Source organism: Rhineura floridana, chromosome 15 (genome assembly GCF_030035675.1).
Source record: "Rhineura floridana isolate rRhiFlo1 chromosome 15, rRhiFlo1.hap2, whole genome shotgun sequence".
In the NCBI taxonomy this organism is placed as follows: domain Eukaryota; kingdom Metazoa; phylum Chordata; class Lepidosauria; order Squamata; family Rhineuridae; genus Rhineura; species Rhineura floridana.
The window spans coordinates 5,325,370-5,347,100 of record NC_084494.1 but is presented as its reverse complement, the minus strand read 5'-3'; the positions used below and the strand labels follow the sequence as shown (position 1 = coordinate 5,347,100).

The window sequence follows — 21,731 nt, the reverse complement described above, 5'->3', positions numbered from 1 at the left end:
ATCTTAACGTTCCCCCTATATCTTTATTGCATTCACAGTAATGTTGGTCGGCCAAAATAATCCACCATTTGGAGGCGCATACAAGGTGTTCTTGGAGATCCTCAGGGTCTTCAACAGTCATCCACCAGATCCAGAAAAGCCCAAAGCTGATCACTTTCTACCAGCAATATTATTTGGGACAGGTGGGCAGACTTGGGAATGTGATTCTATAGTGACTACCTTTAAGAACCACCCTGTCCCGCAAAGAGCCACTAAATCATGTTATTATGGGCTTTGGGCCGTAACCCTACTCTGAATTTCTAAGGGTACACAGCAGGGTAAAACCCATACTCAGTTAATTGGTTGCATCTAAAATCCCACCTGGAAATGGTGCTTTTAAGCAATTTAAAGCCCCCAAAACCCAAAAAACACAACCCAAAGGCTGAAAGCTTTTGAGCCACTTCATGTTTGAAAGCACAGCAGATATGTAACATGTGAAGGTGGTAGACATCTTCTCTTCACTGTGCAGCCAGTCATGGGACCAATTGCGACTCTGTAATACTGCCGTTCCTGCTTCACTACATGAAATGTGTCCACTATGTTCTAATGTGTGAAGTTGCCCTCAACAAGACCCAGTCCAGAGCCATTATGCTGCAGTAAACTGTATCATCTGACAGAAGGGTTCACAGTCCCTGTTCACCATGCAGCATTCTATGGCCTCTGGGAAAGTCACCACTCAGGGGCAAGAGATGAAGAATGATCAGAGTGTATCTAAAGCAGGTGTAGGGAATGTTTGGCCCTCCAGATGTTGCTGAACTACCACTCCCATGAGCCAAGGACAAGGGCCAGAGATGGGGGGGGGAGTTGTGATTCAGCAACATCTGGACAAGGACCAAAGCTTCCCCATACCTAATCTAAAGGATATGAGCTAGAAGACTTGCTGACAGCACCTCTCCTGAAAAGCAGGCGCCACAACGCCCCAGAAGACAGGAGTTGTGAGAACTGCCAAAAGACTTTGATAGTTACTCTAATTATGCCCTTGGGCAACAAGGCAGGTTGATTTTTGTTTTAATTAAAAACTTGGGAGAAGGAAAAAGATCATAGCTCCTGGAAACAACAGAACTGGGCTATACCCCACCCATTTCTGATGGGTTTAATCCTTGCACCTACCTCATGTTTCTTTCTACAGAGATGTGTGTCTCTAACAAAAAGGAAACATCCCAGAAAGATAAAGCAAGAAAAAAATCAAGTTGCACACATGGACCCCCCCCCCCATTTGCCTTTCATGAGCCAGTGGGTTGACAGCATAAAGAGCAAAAAGAATGAAGCCTGTTTATGGTATCCGGAAAGTATAGACATTTGTGCCTATGGACCACCTGGTGACATTCTCTCTCACACACACTATAGTTGCTTCTATGTTGGAATCTGTTGCTTAGAACCCCAATCCAGCCCCTGGTCCTAACACTTCTTTCCTCCCCCACTTTGCCTCTTTTCTAGGGCCCCTCAAAACAACCCCCCTCAGGTGTTCAATGAGCATGTGAGGTGGCAGTGCAAATATGCTTTGCATAGCCACACTGGCTATGCATATTCTCTCTCTCTCTCTCTCTCTCACACACACACACACAGAGGGAGAGAGAGAGAGAGGAAGAGAGAGGGAGGGGGGCAGGCTCCTCCACCCATCTGGGAGTCCTAGCCAATCAGGTGGAGAGGCACACACATAGGACTTATTTGCAATATTGAACTCATGGCTGCTGGGCATGTTCCTGCTACTCCTAATGAGCTCTGAACACCTCTTTTGTTTGTTTTCTTTTGCCCAGCATTGCTATGTTGGCCCTGTTTGATGTAAGGTTATATGCTGCAATCATAGCATGGGAAGGGAAAAAAATCAATAAAAGTAGTAATTAAAAAAGGTCCACATGGTTCATTTCAATTTAATTTTATTTGAACAAGGAGTCAAAACAAAAATTTGCAGGCTTTGCCAAGCAAGAACTGCACCAGCTCCACAAAATGAGCTCTATTTATAGCACAGAGAGGAAAAGGGGAACAAAGAAGCACTGCAAAGTCTCATTTGCAGGGGACAGATTTCTCGATAGAGCAACTACATCTTCTGCGGTTGGCTTGGGAGAGAGAACATCACCTGCCCAATGCCTTTTGGGTGCTGCAGATTTAAAGCTCAAGAGAATCACAAACCCAACGTATCAGCAACTTACCATGGCCATCACAGAAGTGAGTCAAAATTGCTTTACAAAAGTAATAAAAATACTGGAAAAAATCCTCATTCTTCATGCTATAGGTTTGTTTTTTAAAACCTAGTATATTCACAAGTTTCTTAGAAAACTATGTGACCCCAAAAATAGTGTTCAGATTGGCAGTTGGAGGAAAAGAGGGTATGCAAGAAATCTAGAATGAACAGACTGAAATGCTGCTAGCATGAGCCAACAGTTTTGCATTTTGATGGGGGTGGATGGGGAACTAGGGTCCCTCCCATATCCAACGGTGCCATGCTAAACTTTAAAACTTCAACGCATAAAAGAAGGAAAACAAAAGGCGATTCCCTAAAAAAAAATGACTCCAAATTCAAGTAGGAAAAAAGTTCCTTTAAATTAAGACCACCACAGAATTTGGTCCCAACGGTTTCTATTCAGATGTTTATTCACATGCATTTTTCTCCTATATATAAAGAACCATAAAGGCCTTTCTAAAATTAACCATTGTAAGGTGTATTTTTTTTAATATATATGCAAATGCTTAAAAACAAAGGATTTTAAAAAGCCCACAAACAGGAAGAAGGGGGAAACAAAGAGAAATGAGGAATTAATTCCCCATCTCTATCATCACATTAAAAAAAAAAGACAAAATGATTGCCAATAGTATTGGGCTGAACTCACTCCATTGTCCTCCAGGGGGTCACTAAAAAAAAACACAGGAGAAAAACACATTCAACTAGTCAATAAGGATCAATTACAGTCCAGACTGACAGAGGCCGCCCTCTAGAGGTTCTTGCTGCTTCAGAGTCTCAGGGCCCCCCTTCCGCTGGACACGGCTACTCCGCCACCGACTGAAGGACATCTTTGTCCTCTCTGTTTTCAGCCCCACTCTCATCATCCTCAATCTCTCCCTCCTCTCCACTAAATTTGTCATGGGCCCATTTGGGGCTGGTGCTCGATTTCCGGTACAGGAAACGGCCCCTCCCTCGGGGGAAGATGCCCCGGCCTCGGCCTCTGTTCACCCACTTCTCACCCCCTTCGCCCTCGCGGTCATCATGCTGCAAGGGGAAAAGAAAAGGAAGTTGGTCAGTCAGCATATGGAGAATTCCTCAGCAGCCCCCCAAGGGGCCCCGTGTCACTTCTGGTTCCCTCCCCGCTGTCCCTAGTGACTGCTGCCACGTTTCCCACCACAGGCATGAGAGGAGGAGAACCACCCAGGAATAAGCCCCTCACCATCTGTGTTGTGTGACTAAGCCCTCCAGTAAAGCCACTTGGCTGAAGAGGCAATAAGGACAAAGCCACCGGAGCCTAACCCAAACCCAGCCCCTCAAACAGAACCTGGCACCTGCCCCCTAGTGGACAGGACACTTTCCACATAGGCATCTCACAGCCACACACACAGAGGCCCTGTGCACGTACCAGGTAGTACTTCTTGCTCTTGGGCGTGTACTCGGGGTCCCACTCCTCCTCCCGGCTTCGCTTCTGGAAGTCGGTGCTGCCGCCACTGCTGTTGTTGTTGTTGCTGTTGCCAGGAAAGGCTCCTCTTCCCCAGCCACGGCCCCTGGCGCGGAACTGCTGCTGCCAACAGCAGAGAGAGAGGAAGGAAAAGTCAAAAGGGGAGAGACAGACAGCAAGAGGTGGCGGCTGGGTCTGGGATGGCCTATCAAGATTTCTGCAGCATTTCCCCCCCCCCCTTTAAAAGGAGCTGTTTGCCCTTTCATCAGGTCTGTGATGTAGGTTGTGCACTAAGTAGGAAGCTTCTCCCGAGAGGGAGGGATAATGGTGTCCTGCTCGGTGAATACATGGAAGGGACACACCCTCTGAAAAAGCAACTTACAAAGGTTCCTCGGGCTCTGCCCCTCTCAGTCGCACCCGCAAATTCCTTGGTGCCAAGGCGAGATTTGTCAAAGCCTGGGACAGCCTCCTCCCGTTCTTCAGTCTCCTCAGGGTATTCCTCTGCTTTGTAAGAGCGGGAGGACTGGGATGATGAAGAGCTGGACCTCGATCGCTCCCGCACACGCCGGTGCTTCCTGAGTCAAGGAGGAGAGAGGCAAGAGTGTCAAGGGAGGGCAAGCTTCTGCTGCCTCAACTTCAGTCCTCCCCTTTCCGCCCTCTGGGTGCAAGTGGGAGAGGCAGAATCATACCCCCCCACATCAAAAAGCAGGGACTTCCCTGCCTCTGCAACCATCTGGCACTGCGCATACCCTGTGGTCTCCAATGGCCGCACAGCATCTTTAATTTGGGTCTTTGCAACCGGTGATTCCAGAGACCAGTGTCTTGGAAGCTACTCAGCGGGAGATGCAGAGATTAAACATGAAAGCCAGTGCACTCTCACTTCCTTTATCCAGCCTCTTGTTCTCTGGGCCTCTGGTCCAATCCAGCAACACAGGTGCTCATCATACACACAGTTATGAAACATGACCTGAACGGCAGTGCTCAAGTACACACAAGTACCAATTAGCCCTGGGCTGGGAAACCTGAGGCCAGGGGCCAAATGTGGCCCTCAAGGCCTATCTACTTGGGACTTTTACTAGGCCACGATACCCCTCCCAGACCATCCCCAAACTGCAAGCCAGAGTGCCTCTTACTTGACTGGAGGGAGGGTGGAGAAGTGTCTGTGTCTGTAGAAATTTCTGGCTTTTGCATGACTTGAACTGAGCCTACTGTTACAGTCACCTCCATCGCCACCCCCTTCTGCCCCACTCCCACCAGCATGTGTCCATACCCCCCCAAGGAGATTCCCCTTGAGGAAATTATTATTATTTATTAAATGTATATCTCATCCTTCCTCCCAGTAGGAGCTCAGGGTGGCAAACAAAAACACTAAAAACACTCTAAAACATCTCATAAACAGACTTTGAAATATATTAAAAATAACCATCTTTAAAAACATCTTAAAACAAAGCTTCTTTAAAAGCATCAGTGCAGTTCTTGGGCCGAGACGGTTTTCCCATCCTTCAACTAGCCTCTTCTGTGTGATGTTTCATTATTTCACCTCATTATCAGCATGGTCAGCAAACAAGAAGTTTGTAACACTTCTAATAAAAAGGAAAGAATAAAGTGCAGAGTGGCTCTCCTCCTACATACTTCTTTTTCGACCCCTTATGGGACCTCTCCGTTTTCTCTGTCGATCTCTCCCGTGAATGACTCGAGGGTCTGGAATCCACCGATTCCCTTGACTTGCCTCGCTTATCTTTCTCTTTATGTTTTTTACGACGCTCAATGTCAAGCCGCAGGTCAACCGGGTCCTCTTTATATTTGCTTTCAGCCTGCAGGGAGAGAAATAGGGAAAAGATTTGACACCTAAACCGTCAGCAATTCCTTCCCAGCTACACCCTCTTTTTACCTTGCTCTGGACTGAAAAAGTCCTCAAGCACAGCAAGTTATGCTGGTGCTAATGCACATACTGAATGGCTTCACAAGACCCAAGCAAAAGATTTCAGTCTTTCAGCATCCACTTATCTTGTTGCCAAATGTAAGTAATTATTAATCAAACCAGGGAGGAAACTCATTGCCAAAGCCAAGAGCCTTTGGTGTCCAAAGGAAAAACAACAACAGGGAGTGTTAAGACTCAAGGGACAGCTATCTGTTAAATGCCAAAGCTAAGAACTGTGTTCTTTTCTTCTGATAGCTTCTTGCCTTCTGCAGGGAATTGACTGAACAACAGAATTTATTCCCCATGCCTGGGAAGAGGCCCTTCTCTTCTCACAGCAGGAGAGATTGGCTGCAGTTATGGAAAGAGAAGGGAAAATGTCTACCAGCTCTGCTCTCAATATCACAGCAGAGCCAATTCCTTCCATTCTAGATCCAAGGGTAAGAAGGAGCCAGCCTTCATTTGTGTATTCCCCCTCTAATCACCACTGGCTGTAGAGAGATACACAATGAGCCTTGAAGGGGCTGCTGAATATTTTGCTCTCCATCATCTTCACCTCCCAAATTCAGAGTTGTACACTGTAAGCACAGAACTAGGCTTCATGTTTCTCACACTCTGGATGGCAGAAAAGTTTTGAACACAGACCTGCTCCTGGAAACTAAATGGGAGCCAAATTTGACATGGCTGCTACGGGACAAGAGTTGGAGCTCAGGCTGTGCCCACTGCACCCTCCCCAAGATTATACAACCCCCAGATTCTGTTGTTCAGCTAAAAACTAGTGTCCACACCCCCTTCCTTGTCTCCATTGCCATTTTTCTTGCCCTTTACCACTCCTACTGACAGTTTGGCAAGAGGCTCCTTAATTCTTTGGGATCTCGGACTCTGACAGCTGAACATGTTGCACAAAATAAATGCATCCAATTTACTTATTCTTAACAATACTTAGGAACATAAAACATTTATTCAGCATCAACAGTGTGCTTGGAGCTGTAGCAGGAAAAGTTGGGTATCCTTGAAGATCCCTTTACAGAATGAGATTCCCAGAAACAAAGCAGAAACAATGAAGACACAATATGTCCCGTCCCACTATTTCACCACCCCTGTCCTTATTTAGGATATTTATTTAGGATCTGGGAAGAAATGGCTAAAAACAGAAGAAAATTATAAGATGATTAAACTATATTGGAAAAGACAAATCTTCCGTTGATAGCAGGAAAGCAACCCAAGAAGTCTTTTTTGAATTGTTACAAGTGTCTTTGTTATTGTAGAGCCTCTTTACCCAACTCTGTAACTTTGGTATAACCGGACCAGGGAGAAGTGGGACAGTCAGTTTTGACTTAAAAAGAGAATGGGTAGCAGCTCTCTATTTAGCACTTTACTTACACAAGCCTCTAGCCCAGTTTTTGGCTAAAATAAAGGTGCTGGCATTGTTGGATGATTGAGCAGCTTTTGCCTTCCACAGGTGAAGGAGAACTCTCTTTTCAACTCAGAAAATAAAGCCGATCTGTCATCACCACAATCGAAACTCGTTTCATCCTCAAATGTCATCAGTGAAAGCTAGACAGGTTGTTGTAGCCATTTGTGCAGTTCCATTTCATGCAGAGCCATCTAAGAAGCTCCTGACTGTTTGTAAACCTGAAGTATGTGCCTATTCATGTGTGCACATGCACACGCATGTTCACCGTCGGGTGGTGTGGAAGAGAGATAAGGCCGCATCAAATCCAGCAGTCTATTATCTTTCAAAAGCGACAAGTGTGTGTGGAGAAACTGAGAACACAGGCATGATATGAAAGCAAACCTTTGGCAGCATTGCTAAAAACCTTTAAGACAAATGTGTATGAAAGTAAACAGACAATGCTTAAACTCAGGATGGTTTGGGGGGGGGGCTTAAAATATTTTAATGGTATTAAGATTAGTGGTATACAATCATTTCACTGCCCATAAATGTTTAAGAGACCCCCAAGAGAGCATTTAAGTCTCAGTAGCATTTTTAAAAATAAACTAACGGTAGTCAACAGAAAACACCACATTAGCAAAAAAAAATCTGTGTGTTTGGCTCAGATACGGATCTGATTTACTCTCCTCTCTTCCTGACATGCACGTCTTTTTGAAAACATGGTTGGAAATATCACGGGTAAGACAAGTGATTTAGTCATACTTACAAGCAGCAAAATATCACAAAAAGTCTCTTCCATCATCAAGGTCACTTGTTTCCAAAATTCCACTTTTTTTGTCTCAAGCTCAACCTCAATTGACTTTGGGGTCATTTACCATATTTCTAACCACTTCACAAAGGTTGTTGATACATTTTTTTTAATAAAAATTAACCCTTTGTAGTTCATTTTTAGAATTATGCCCATCCTTGAAAGAAAAACACAAACTTAAGTAGAGAGCAAGTTAAACAAAAATATCACTTTTTTAAAACAACAAGTTCATGCCCAAAGTGCACACATTGCGTTTAACTACAGATCAAAGCAACAGTTCACCTTGTAGCTGGGTTCTTTGGAACTTTTGATTTCCTCTTGTGAGAATCCATGTTTCCTAAAAGAACTGGGAGAAATGTCTATCCTCCTAAAAACAAAGAGAGCGCGCAAGTAAGAAAAAGCCAAGGAAAAGTCATAGAGCCCCCACATATACACACTTTTGCCATTCAGGGAATGTATCAATTAAGCATCAGTTCCATTGTGTAAGAAATGGCAAGTGATGGACAGATGTCAGTGCAGCCTTTCCCAACCTTTGGGTCCCCAGATGTTGCTGGACTACAATTCCCATCTTTCGTGACCATTGGCCATACTAGCTGGGGCTGATGGGAGTTGGAGTCCAATAACATCTAGGGACCCAAAGGAAAGATTCAATCCCCTGTTCAGTCATGAGACTCCCTAGTGGCATTGGACAACTTGTTGCTGGTAAACCTGAACTTGTTCAAAGAAAAACGATCCATGATATTAAGGCACCTTAAAGAGTGATGGATAAAAGGAAGAGTACTTTCTAGCTAGTTCTTTACTCCCAAGTCTTCCATCTTGCACTGAAAGCTCATTCTTATATATGCAGACTCTTAATTCAACTTCCTGAGAATCTCAGAGGGCTTTCTTTTAAAATAGCCAGTTTCTACCCTTGAGGCCTGAGAACATATGACAGCACCACTATCTGCTGAAATCCCACAAGTCAGAACAGTGGCTGAGTAAGTTTCAGTTGTGAGGATGTGACCATAGCATCATTGCCTTTGCCATGAACAGCAAATAATCAATTTGCATACTTTATTTAGTTGCAGATTTCAGTTTTGGGGGAGGATGTTGCATATCCTTGCACCATAGTCCTTAAGGCCAGCAAAGTAACATGCATACTCACACACAATGACAGTTTAAACATCTGCCTTCCCAAGTTACTCTTTTTTGGATAGGCAACCAAGACAGTGACAGGATGGAGAGTAAGGCAGAGTTTGTCTTGCACAAGAAGCAATTGCTCCTGATCAGCAACCAAATGGCAAGCAGCAAACTGCTACCCTGATACTATATAAGGGCTGGGATTCAGAAAGTCTCTTAAATGCCTCACGATTTTTAAGTACACGTCAAGACCCTAAATCTAGCAGATGCTTTTGTCTACAGGCTGCCCTTTTTCGTGCTGGTGAGTTATGCCCCAAAGGTCTACTTACAGATGCCTGTTCTTCTACCCTACCCTGCCTGCCTACGTGCAAAGGTCCACTCACCTGTGGATTTCAGGGCTTTTGTTCTTAGCAGACTCTTGCTCCGCTCGTTTTAGGTATTTTGTAAAGCGCTCATTCAACGTCATTCCCGAAGACCCAAAGTGATGCTCTGTTGATATGCAGTGAGGAAACACCTTATAGTTAACATTGCATTTAGACTTTCAGACAACGTAAAAGTGACTACTGCAAGAGGGTGTGCAACCAATTTGGGAAGGAAACGATATAGAGGGGAAGGGAGAAATGAGAAAAGGAGAAGATCCATCTCTCTGCAGGTTAAGAGATACAGGCTGGGTTTTTTAAAGTGCTTTTATTCATGGAAGTACACCACAGAAGTCTTAAGTATAAGTAACGCCCAATACAAGGGCTATCATCATATGAAGATCAGCAAAGCATTACAAACTTGACTAGACTGTTAACATACATATGTTTCTTTATATTTTTTCTATAGGAAAACCTACAGTCAGTCTTACTGCGGCCATAGTATCAATTTATCCTGATATCCAAATCTGAAGATTGGATGGAGAAGGAACATTCTGTGATAGTCCCATTTGTAAAATTAGTTACGTTTTGTCAAACAGCATAAAAGTCAGATTTTTCCTTTTCTCTTCAACATATGAATTTGATGGGGGATTTTTCTGCAACTGCAGTCTTCCATACATTTTTATACCATTGCCCAATGCTGAAAGTCGAGATAAAGGCTTTTTATTGCCATCGTTTTTCCTTGCAAGGTAGCCATCTAATTTTTTTCAGAAGGAGGGGGAGTTTCAGGTGGGCTAGGAGTCTATGGAATACCAAAAGGATGCCTCAGTACTTCATCCTTCTCTCACATACCATCCTGTTCCTAGATTGCTTATGGATTCAGGTGAAGTGACCCTTGTACTTATTTTTAAACCAGACTTCCTTGGGTGGAGGTATTGGTAAGAAGACACTAAACGGAAAGAAATACACCCAACATTCTGCCCCAACTACTGAGAAACTCCATGCTGCTAATTAGTTTAGGTCAACTTCTTCAATAGAGAGCCAATGGACAAACAGTCTACCATACCCATCAGGGATGAATATCTCTTTTTGCCACACAGACTGACACAGGCTTCATAATAAAGTTGGTGCCATTGAGTAGTAAGAATTTTGAAGTTCCAGATCACATATGTTCAGGCACAGCTGGGGCACTGTGTACAAAATCCCAAATAAAGAATTTGGGCATTCAGTTGTCAACTCTTTCACAACTAGAAAAACAGCTTTCTCTTCTTTATTAGTAAAAATTGTGGATAAATCTTTTACCATGCCCACACATTGGTAAGCTCACCAGAGAGATATAAAAATTAAGGGAGCTGCCAGTTGGCCACTTGAACTTAGTTTGTACACACTGGAACAGCTTGGAAGTGGACCAAAATGAAAATGAAACAAAAGAGGTAAAATGGAGACAATAATCCTTTCAATGCATTTCTCACTCTTCCCATGTGGAAAGCCTTCACAACTGCAAAATAAAACACTAGTCACAGTGAATAAACTCCAGGAAAAGAAAAAGCCCAAGAGAAAGATGCAGGATTGTATACGATATTCCCTATCCTGCTATGGATCTATAGCAACAGGGCAGATCCATTATTTAAGTGTGTTTGCCTTAATAAACACTTTAGAAAACATTTATATTTTAAGAGTTTGTTGTGTTATCTGTGTTTCATTGCTGGCTAAGTATTTTACTGGCAATTGTAACCTGCTCTGGGACCATCTTATAAAACCAAGACCGGGACAGAAATATTTTAAATCAATCAATAAACTAACACCAGACTCAAATGCAACTCACCTTTCACATGGTGAACAATCGTCACTATATGCTGAGCAAAGAGCTCCGAGGGACTCCGCTGAGACTGGGCTGACTGGATGTGATGGAAAATGGAGCGAAACTCCTGCTCCTTTTTGTTGCTGTGCACCAGGTCACGACACAGCTTGCGTTCCTGTGCCAAAATTCCACTTGGGCTGGTGGGGAAACACAAGAAGAATACTCATTAATGAGTACATCTGCTAAGAACAAAAACTTACAGAGAGGCAGCCACGTATGCCTGGTGCAGTGAACGAAGTAAGAGTGTATTGTGGCAGCTTAACAAAGATCACGGCATAAGGGATTTATCTGATGACATATACTGTGTAACCATGGGTGTGGACTTGCAAACTCTAACCCATAAAACCTTCTACCATATCAATTGTTTAGCCCTTAAGGTGCCACAAGACACTGTTTTGGTATAAAAGCCAAGTTAATCAACAGCAATAGCCAACAATATGAGGAATAAAATACATAGTAGCTATGAAAGTTCACTAGCTGTATTCTTCAATTATTAGCAAGCAAACTTGTTTCTGCAGTTCTCTCAATTACGGCGGACATGAGTGTCTGAACTCATCTGTGGTGAGGCTAGTGAACAGATGTCTGGCTTGGGGTTGAGGACAACACAGATTATGTTGGTCAGTCTCCAATTCTTTGATTCAAAGACTTGTCATTGAAGGCCCTCAATGATAAATTTAGGAGTGATATTTTACATTTATTGAGTTGTATCCAAGTTAAGTCCTATTCAGAGCAAATCCACTGAAACCTACGGACACGACTATCTTAGGTCCATTGATTCCAATGTGTCTATTCCCAGCATAAAACTTAGTTGGATACAACCCTCTATTCCATATGTTTTGTTTGCATGCACACTCATGTTCCTGCTTTTTCTCCTGCATTATTTCCCAATGGGCATTGGTACCACTATGGCTAGAGACAGAAGTTGTGCCCAACAAAGTGAGATATGGCTTCCTCGTGCTTCACAATTGTATTTGAGGCTTGGGAAGAAATTTTCTAAGCTGAAGAAAAGGAGGAAGGGGGCCCTTTTTTCTGCTGTGAACTATAGCTTGGCTTGCTTGCTTCAAGTGACCTTTGGATAAGAACTCCGGGCAGGGGGTCATCAACATGGTGTCCACATGCACCAGCGTGCTCATTAGTGCCTTCGACAGTGCCTGTGGAAGAGCAAGTATCCTTTCAGAAATCCACAATGCGAAGGAAACTGCTTGCTCTTCTTGCTCACTTCATGTTAACATAAGAACATAGGAAGAGCCTGCTGGATCAGGCCAGTGGCCCATCTAGTCCAGCATCCTGTTCTCACAGTGGCCAACCAGGTGCCTAGGGGAAGCCTGCAAGCAGGACCCGAGTGCAAGAACACTCTCCCCTCCTGAGGCTTCCGGCAACTGGTTTTCAGAAGCATGCTGCCTCTGACTAGGGTGGCAGAGCACAGCCATCATGGCTAGTAGCCATTGATAGCCCTGTCCTCCATGAATTTGTCTAATCTTCTTTCAAAGCCATCCAAGCTGGTGGCCATTACTGCATCTTGTGGGAGCAAATTCCATAGTTTAACTATGCACTGAGTAAAGAAGTACTTCCTTTTGTCTGTCCTGAATCTTCCAACATTCAGCTTCTTTGAATGTCCATGAGTTCTAGTATTATGAGGGAAAAGAACTTTTCTCTATCCACTTTCTCAATGCCATGCATAATTTTATACACTTCTATCATGTCTCCTCTGACCTGCTTTTTCTCTAAACTAAAAAGCCCCAAATGCTGCAACCTTTCCTCATAAGGGAGTCGCTCCATCCCCTTGATCATTCTGGTTGCCCTCTTCTGAACCTTTTCCAACTCTAGAATATCCTTTTTGAGATGAGGCGACCAGAACTGTACACAGTATTCCAAATGCGGCTGCACCATAGATTTATACAACAGCATTATGATATCGGCTGTTTTATTTTCAATACCTTTCCTAATTATCGCTAGCATGGAATTTGCCTTTTTCACAGCTGCCGCACACTGGGTCGACATTTTCATCATGCTGTCCACTACAACCCTGAGGTCTCTCTCCTGGTCGGTCACCGCCAGTTCAGACCCCTTGAGCGTATATGTGAAATTCAGATTTTTTGCTCCAATATGCATAATTTTACACTTGTTTATATTGAATTGCATTTGCCATTTTTCTGCCCATTCACTCAGTTTGGAGAGGTCTTTTTGGAGCTCTTCGCAATCCCTTTTTGTTTTAACAACCCTGAACAATTTAGTGTCATCAGCAAACTTGGCCACTTCACTGCTCACTCCTAATTCTAGGTCATTAATGAACAAGTTGAAAAGTACAGGTCCCAAACCGATCCTTGAGGGACTCTACTTTCTACAGCCCTCCATTGGGAGAACTGTCCATTTATTCCTACTCTCTGCTTTCTGCTTCTTAACCAATTCCTTATCCACAAGAGGACCTCTCCTCTTATTCCATGACTGCTAAGCTTCCTCAGAAGTCTTTGGTGAGGTACCTTGTCAAACGTTTTTTGAAAGTCTAAGTACACTATGTCCAACTGGATCACCTCTATCTATATGCTTGTTGACACTCTCAAAGAATTCTAATAGGTTACTGAGACAGGACTTTCCCTTGCAGAAGGCATGCTGGCTCTGCTTCAGCAAAGCTTGTTCTTCTATGTGCTTAGTTAATCTAACTTTAATAATACTTTCTACCAGTTTTCCAGGGACAGAAGTTAAGCTAACTGGCCTGTAATTTCCGGGATCCCCTCTGGATCCCTTTTTGAATATTGGCGTTACATTTGCCACTTTCCAGTCCTCAGGCACAGAGGGACAAGTTACATATTTTAGTTAGCAGATCAGCAATTTCACATTTGAGTTCTCTGAGAACTCTCGGGTGGATGCCATCCGGGCCCGGTGATTTCTCAGTTTTTATATTGTCCATTAAGCCTAGAACTTCCTCTCTCGTTACCACTATTTGTCTCAGTTCCTCAGAATCCCTTCCTGCAAATGCTAGTTCAGGTTCAGGGATCTGCCCTATATCTTCCACTGTGAAGACAGATGCAAAGAATTCATTTAGCTTCTCTGCAATCTCCTTATCGTTCTTTAGTACACCTTTGACTCCCTTTATCATCCAAGGGTCCAATCGCCTCCCTAGATGGTCTCCTGCTTTGAATGTATTTATAGAATTTGTTGTTGTTGGTTTTTATGTTCTTAGCAATGTGCTCCTCAAATTCTTTTTTAGCATCCCTTATTGTCTTCTTGCATTTCTTTTGCCAGAGTTTGTGTTCTTTTTCATTTTCTTCATTCGGACAAGACTTCCATTTTCTGAAGGAAGACTTTTTGCCTCTAAGAGCTTCCTTGACTTTGCTCGTTAACCATGCTGGCATCTTCTTGGCCCTGGCGGTACCTTTTCTGATCTGCGGTATGCACTCCAGTTGTGCTTCTAATATAGCGTTTTTAAACAACTTCCAAGCATTTTCGAGTCCTCTGGACTTTGTTTTTCAGCTTTCTTTTTACCAATCCCCTCATTTTTGTGATGTTTCCTCTTTTGAAGTCAAATGTGACCGTGTTGGATTTTCTTGGCAATTGGCCATTTACATGTATGTTTAATTTAATAGCACTATGGTCACTGCTCCCAATCGGTTCAACAACATTTACATCTCGCACCAGGTCCCGGTCCCCACTGAGGATTAAGTCCAGGGTTGCCGTCCCTCTGGTCGGTTCCATGACCAACTGGTCTAGGGAATAGTCATTTAGAATATCTAGAAATTTTGCTTCTTTGTCATGACTGGAACACATATGCGGCCAGTCTATGACTGGGTAGTTGAAGTCACCCATTACTACCACATTTCCTAGTTTGGATGCTTCCTCAATTTCATATCTCATCTCAAGGTCTCCCTGAGCATTTTGATCAGGGAGATGATAGATCGTTCCCAGTATTAAATCCCTCCTGGGTCATGATATCACCACCCACAATGATTCTGTGGAGGAGTCTGCCTCTTTTGGGGTTTCGAGCTTGCTGGATTCAATGCCTTCTTTCACATATAGAGCGACTCCGCCACCAATACGTCCTTCCCTGTCCTTCTGATATAGTTTATATCCAGGGATAACCGTATCCCACTGGTTTTCTCCATTCCACCAGGTCTTCGTTATGCTCACTATATCAATGCTCTTATCTAAGACCAAGCACTCCAGTTCTCCCATCTTGGTTCATGTTTCACTGGCTCAGCCTCTCCTACATTGAACACACCCTCTTAAACATGCTCACATTTCATTGGATGCCAGGATTGGGCACCCACCTATCCTCCCATTTGTTCTGACAAGAGATTCAAAGAGCTTCTCTCTCTGAGCAAGCGCAATGGTGGCTGATGTAGGTGCCTTCCCCCAACTGATAGGATAGCTAATGGGAGGGGGGCACTGGCATGCACTATTTTGTAGTCCTGTCTCTTTTCTGCTCTTTTAGATGCAGCAGTCATTATGCCATGGCCCCCCACAGCCATTTTGCTTTACGCCACACCCCCACAGCACTCGCTCAAGATTCCAAGTGTGCCCACTGGCCCAAAAAGGTTGACAACTTCTCAATTAACTACGCTCCCTGGCTTGGACATAACGGGAAGCCAAGGCTTCCTGGTTTGTCATTCTGCGAGTGCCTGGGGAACGGGGCAGCACCCACCAGTGTGCTGTTCATTCACAATCAGCCATGATAAGCGAGAAACACTGACATATCTTTATGTCTGAACATGGCCAACATCAAAGAATAAAGCAGACCAACCTTCCTTTAGCATTTACAGAATACATTTTTTAAACTACTGAATTATCTCTTTTCAAAGTGAGTGTAGTTCACGCCATTTTATTAGGTCTATCTTGGTTCTGGATGGTTAATATTTTTAAAAGACTGCTGAGAAGATATACTGCAATCCTGAACGATTTTTCCACTTTGGCTCACCCTAACCCTTTCCCCTTTATTCCAGCTGTGGGGAGAGAAAGTGAGCCGCTCACCGTGCAAGATCCTCATCAAATGAATCCATTCGGAGGTTGACCTGGGTCTCACGAGTAATGGAAAAGGAGGACTTGCCAGGGGCCAGGCCCTCTCCCCGGGTGCTTGTCTTGTCTCTGCCCTCTGAAGCTTTTCTTGGTGGTGGTGAAGTAGCATTTTTTTCCTGGCCGGCTTTGTAAGTGGTCACTCGGAAATTCTTCTCTGGCACAAACCCTCTGTGGCTGGCTTCTGCTCTCTTGGCAGCCTGCCTCTCCTCTTTCTTAGACTGCTCAGCATAGGATTCCTCCTCCACCTCCTCAGCTTTCCTCTGCTTCTCTTTGGCTGCAGGCAAAAACACTAGACCTTCCCATTTGCCCGTCCGATCTTCCTCCTGGTTTTTGCTGGAAGCAGATAACGTCTTAGACAGAAACTTGGGCTCATCCTCCTCATCCTCCTCAAAAGTGGATTCCTTTCGCCCTTTGCCCTTAACCTTCTTCTCAGGTTCATCTGCCTCCTCTTTGCCATAGTGGCTCTCTTTGTGGAACTCTGCTATTTTCTTTTCAAAGTCATCTCGGAGCTTATAGCGCTTTGGGGATTGACTTCCACGATATATCTTTTCTGTGTCAGCTTTGGAAGCATATGGATCCGTTTTCATTTTACCTTCTGCTAATCCCATGTCAGAGAAAATTCCCTTCTCTTTCATTTTTTCCTTTTCCAAATTTGTCAGTTTCTGCTCTTTATCTTTCCCATTCTCAGCTTTTTGCTCTTCCAAATACCTATTTATAAAGAAAGTGAGAGCCACCATCAATTCAGGAACTCTCTTAAAGTTCTGATTAAGCAGACTTTGGAAGATCCCTATGTTATTGATAAAAAGCTTTGTTTGGCCTTTTCTTAATGCTTTGAAATTAATACATCTATTCACAATAGGTCACAGAACCTGGACACACAAAGCTTAGTAAACCAATAAAATGGTATTTTAGAACCTAATTGCCACAGCTAGAAGGCAGGAAATATGTAAAAGATCTTACCCAACCTGTGCATTCACTTACAAACCTGTTTGTGGAGAATTAACCCATCAATATTTTCACCTTGGATTGCTGTGCTTTTAAGTAACACACAGTGGAAATAAAAGCCTCAAAAGCTACTTCAAATTTTTGAAGGAAAGTCTCCTATGGAAGCTATAGACAATTCAAAACACAAATAAAAGCAAAAAGGTTAACAGGGGAAAATGCTTCATTGGTTGGGAGGAACATGAATACTCAGTAATGTTATCAAGAATGGTAATCCCCAACTAAAACTGACAGGATTGCGACTGGAAAAGATCTAATCTTCATGGTCAATTTAAAAAAAAAAATTTTTTTTTACTGCAGCTAGAGGTGAATTTCAAAACCATGCTTTCATGGAAGACAACAAAATTAAGTGAGAATAAAAAATCATTGTGGAGCATCTGCAAATAACATGCTTTTGAAAGGAGGATACAGTTACTGGCATCAACTAAAACCAGTTTGCCTTGTACTGATTGGTGTTTGGGACTCCTTGGGAGGACTGTATTTGCAAAAAATCAAGTAACATTCCTTCCTAAAACACATTTGCCAATTGCCATCTTTGCATTGCTTAATCTTTACTGGATAGACAAACTGGCTTCTGAACAGCTACTTTCAACATTTGCTGGAAGCTGAGTCTGCCAGCAGATTCCAGAGAATGACAAATATTGCACCTTTTTTTTTTTTTAACAGCCTTGTCAAACATTTCTGAAAGCAGAGCTGAAAAATCCTCTGCTCCTAAAATGTGATGCTGGTGGTGTCTAGAAATCTGTTTTGGGGTTTTTAAAAGTACTGTACAAGACTTGGCATCTATATATCTAAATGCTGACTCCTGAAAATCTGAAACCAGTGCCAAGAAATCTGAGACAATTCTCTCCCCCACACCTTCTAAAAAGGGTCAAGGAAACACCTGTTCTTCACAGTGTGCATAAACACAAAACCTACACACAAATCTCATTTCTGCAAACTTTCTCTCAAACACTTTGGGAGAACTTACCAACACCAATCTTTCTTTTTTTATATACTGAAAAGGTAGTAATGTTTTTGGGAAAGGCTTTTGTATGCATCCATGTTGCATTATTTATCATAAGCCACTTTGTGACTCCCTTGGCAACAATCCCACTTAAAAAAAAAAAGTATACACACACACACAAGCACTCCTCTGCTGTGTAGAGAGGGAAATAAAACAGCAACCAACATTTTAAAAATCAGTGTATTAGGCAGTGTATTTTAAAACTTGACACAATCTCAGAGCTAGATCTGATTCTACAATTTAGATACAAATGAACTTTGAAAGGAATGAAATGAAATGAAAGGAATTCATAGTAGCCACCAAGCCCCATTCCACTGGTACTACTGCAATTTTAAAGGAGCAGCTTTTTTTCTGGTAAGAAAACAACAACTGCCATGCTGGAGAGAGCAATGGTCTAACAGCCAAGGCCAGGCAGCTGTTTCAAGTATTCACAAGATCACCAAGACAGTGATGATCCCCAATAACACCTAGCTTCTGGTCATGGCCAACAGTTTTAGCAACCATAGCTAGTAGCAGCTATTAAATTTTTATAAATGTGTAGTCAATCCTTTTTTTAAAAAATAAGGTATTTATACTATTGGCCATCATGAGTGAGGCTCTACAATATGTACAAGTAAGAGTCAGCCAAGTACCCAGAGGCCAACCTCATACTTGGAAAACTGAAGGGTTAATTCTTTCTTGTATTGCTTAGAGCTCTGTGCTCCTTCTGTCCGGGATGCAAATCTGCTAAGGAGCAGAGACTTTCTTTGGGGGCGGGGGTGGGCCCAACTACATAATGGTAGATGTCATTCAGTAAAGTCTACCAAGCTACACAACAATCTGCCTTGAACTTTTTGATTGCCAAAGTTTTTAACATGAAATTACTTGGCTGTTGCTACCTTATGGGTTTATTTTTATGTTTAAAAAACATCAACAATGCATGCTACACTATTTTCACTGATTTGGGGTAAAGAATTATGGAAAGCTTTCCAGAGAATATGTTAAATTTTTAGAAATTCACTGTGTCATAACATGAATTAGTAGTATAAATGGGCCAGTAAGCCTGCAATGCTAAACCGTGGTTTAGGTCAGGGGTAAGCAAACTGTGACCCTGCAGCTGCTGTGGAACTATAACTCCCATCAACCCTGATCATTTGCCATACTGGCTGGGGTTGATTGGAGTTAGAGACCAACATCATCTGGAGGGCCACAGGTTGCCCAATTACTGGTTTAGGCTTTGTGTACAAGCTATTGGCTTGTATACCCCCTCCAATATATGTACCACATTGAAACCTTCCACTTTCAATTTCAAACTATTCAGAACTCCCAATTATACTCAATCTCAGGAAACTCTGGTTAGTTCAAACAAGCTAGGGTCAAACTGTGCTTTATGACCTGGCTTGTCCATTAACCATAGTTTGACTAACAAGAGTTCCCAGTTAAGATGTAATGAGGAATTTTGGTTAGTTTAAAACCAGAAGTGGATACTTCCAATCACCTCCTCTGGCATATGTAAGGGGCGAGGGGTTGCATACAACCTGAGTCTAGCTGCAACAGTAAACCATGGTTTAGTAATACATATGATTCAGCTCAGTGAATAAACAGGTCAAATTTTAGAATGGATACAATACTAGTAAAATCTAAAATCAAAGTTGTAATTAACTATCTCTTGGAAGCATATATACTTATGCACACAGTACTTCAGGCATGTTAAAATTAGATTTTAAAAAACCCTTTTTTTCATAATTTCCAAACAACATAAAGGAAGTTTATGTTACTGAGTTGTCAGGTCTCAACATATTTCACGTATTCCATTAAAAATATTTTGAAAGCAAAGCTATTACCTTGTGCAAATACGACATTAAAACCACAAAGTATACTTTATTTAATTCTCCCCAAAATCAAATTATCCAGTTCACCTACAAATCGCTACTAAAAGATCTCTTCAGAAATTTATACAGCGTATAACTTAACATGGCATACTTTTAATTTTTTGTTTACTACATATAAATCAAACAAATCTGCTAAATCAAATCTCCTCTGAAGCAGTGAGGTTTTTCAGAAAACCCACATGGCTGACTATTTTGTAGTTCTTTTTAAATTGGTTATTTTTATCTTGTATGCCACCTTGATCAATTCTGGAAAACCTAGAAATACTGCTAATAATTAATCTGATATCCTACAGCAATTAAAAACATCAACTATACTTTTATTATTTTCCAAAGTCTGTTCTTTTGCTATTTTCACAACAGATTTTCCAACTTGACTAGCTTAAACTAAACTTTTTAGATTACTTATGGCTAGCCTATGTACCAAGCTATCAATCAACTGAAAGTCAGGCAAACATCAATGAATCAATCAATTCTAGGAAAAGACAACTTGCCTTTTGGAGAAGGCTATCCCCATTTCCTCCTTCTGAGATGCCCCATAAATGGAACTGATTGTTGTGGGGCTTTTGCACACAGGGCTTTTCCTTGTTGGGCTCAGGCCTGCTAAATTATGCTCAAACTGATGTGAGGCTGCTTGAAAGGAGCTGCTGCTCTGCAGAACTGAGCCTAGCTGTGAAGCATTGGAAGATGTAGGACTGGGCTTCTGAAGAGGGCTTGGCCTGGGTGAACGGCGCCTCACTACAACTGACTGGAGAGGGCTCTTTAGTGCTGGGCTGCGCTCTTTTGGACTCAACTCTGTCACAGCGGAGGCCCTTGAAGCTGAACCTGTGCCGTAAGCGCCCACTTCTTGCCAAGGTTTCGACCCCTCTGAGGATTTTGCATCCTGTGCAGCTCCTCCAGAGAACGGCTGTTCCTTGGTGTCATCCCCTTGGTTGTCTCCAGCACCTTGAGATCCCCTGGCATCCTTAGAAGATGACTTCTTCTCCTTCAATGACCGACGTTTGGAGGACTCGCCTCTGCTGTGATTAGAGGAGGACCGAGATGATGAAGACCTCCTCGACCTATCAGATGAGGACTTGTCAGAGTTTCTAGAATGGCTTCTAGACCTTGGGGATGGAGATCTCCTCTTGGGTGACCGAGAACGTGAGCGGCCCCTACGAGGGCTATAGGCTTGGCGGTAGTTTTGCCAATTGGACCTGTAATTTCCATAGCCACCTCTGTTATATTGGCCCCATGGGTAGAACCCTCTGTTTCTTCCACGGAAATAATATGGCCTCCGATACCCTCTGTTATGTCCTCGGAAGTCCCGGTTCTGGTAGACTCGTTGGTGGTTCCTCTCCCTGTTGTGGGATGGAGAATATGATCTCGAACGGGACCTAGAACTGAGGAGAGAGAAAAAGGCATTTGGAAACTGCTACACGTGGTACTGCAGCCTTCTGACTGCAATACAAAGGAATAAATCTGTTTCCATAATGACACCTAGGATTCCGTTTTGCTCATCTCCAGCTTCTCTTGGTTTCATTGTCATCAGCGTGCACCTATTCCTTAAAAACAACTCTCAACACCATAAAGTTATTATTAGCGCAATGCAGATGGAAGAAAGAAGCTATTGTAGAAATAAGAGTTTTCCTACAAGATAACTATACAGAAACATAGTAAGAGGCATTCCCCTCCAGAGGCTCATCCTCAAAAGGACCTACCTTCCAGAACTTGCAGCAAGGGGAAAAATCTAGCCCTACAGAG

The 21,731-nt window shown here is 42.9% G+C and overlaps 1 protein-coding gene across 5 annotated transcripts in view; it reads right to left on the bottom strand.

The window, feature by feature from the left end:
* Positions 1-1,899: 1,899 nt before the first annotated feature.
* The window catches only part of THRAP3 (thyroid hormone receptor associated protein 3), a 51,538-nt gene continuing 31,706 nt past the window's right edge, over positions 1,900-21,731 (bottom strand). For 3 of the 5 annotated variants that reach the window (XM_061596183.1, XM_061596185.1, XM_061596184.1), the window contains 9 exons: positions 20,483-21,370; positions 16,068-16,820; positions 11,067-11,239; positions 9,266-9,371; positions 8,046-8,130; positions 5,274-5,455; positions 4,024-4,216; positions 3,606-3,764; positions 1,900-3,244 (listed from right to left, as the gene is read on the bottom strand). In XM_061596183.1, the coding sequence (XP_061452167.1) occupies positions 3,023-3,244; positions 3,606-3,764; positions 4,024-4,216; positions 5,274-5,455; positions 8,046-8,130; positions 9,266-9,371; positions 11,067-11,239; positions 16,068-16,820; positions 20,483-21,370 (2,761 nt within the window). In that variant the 3' untranslated portion in view covers positions 1,900-3,022. The remainder of the gene's footprint in view (positions 3,245-3,605; positions 3,765-4,023; positions 4,217-5,273; positions 5,456-8,045; positions 8,131-9,265; positions 9,372-11,066; positions 11,240-16,067; positions 16,821-20,482; positions 21,371-21,731) is intronic. The other 2 variants (XM_061596188.1, XM_061596187.1) reach the window with 2 other exon arrangements.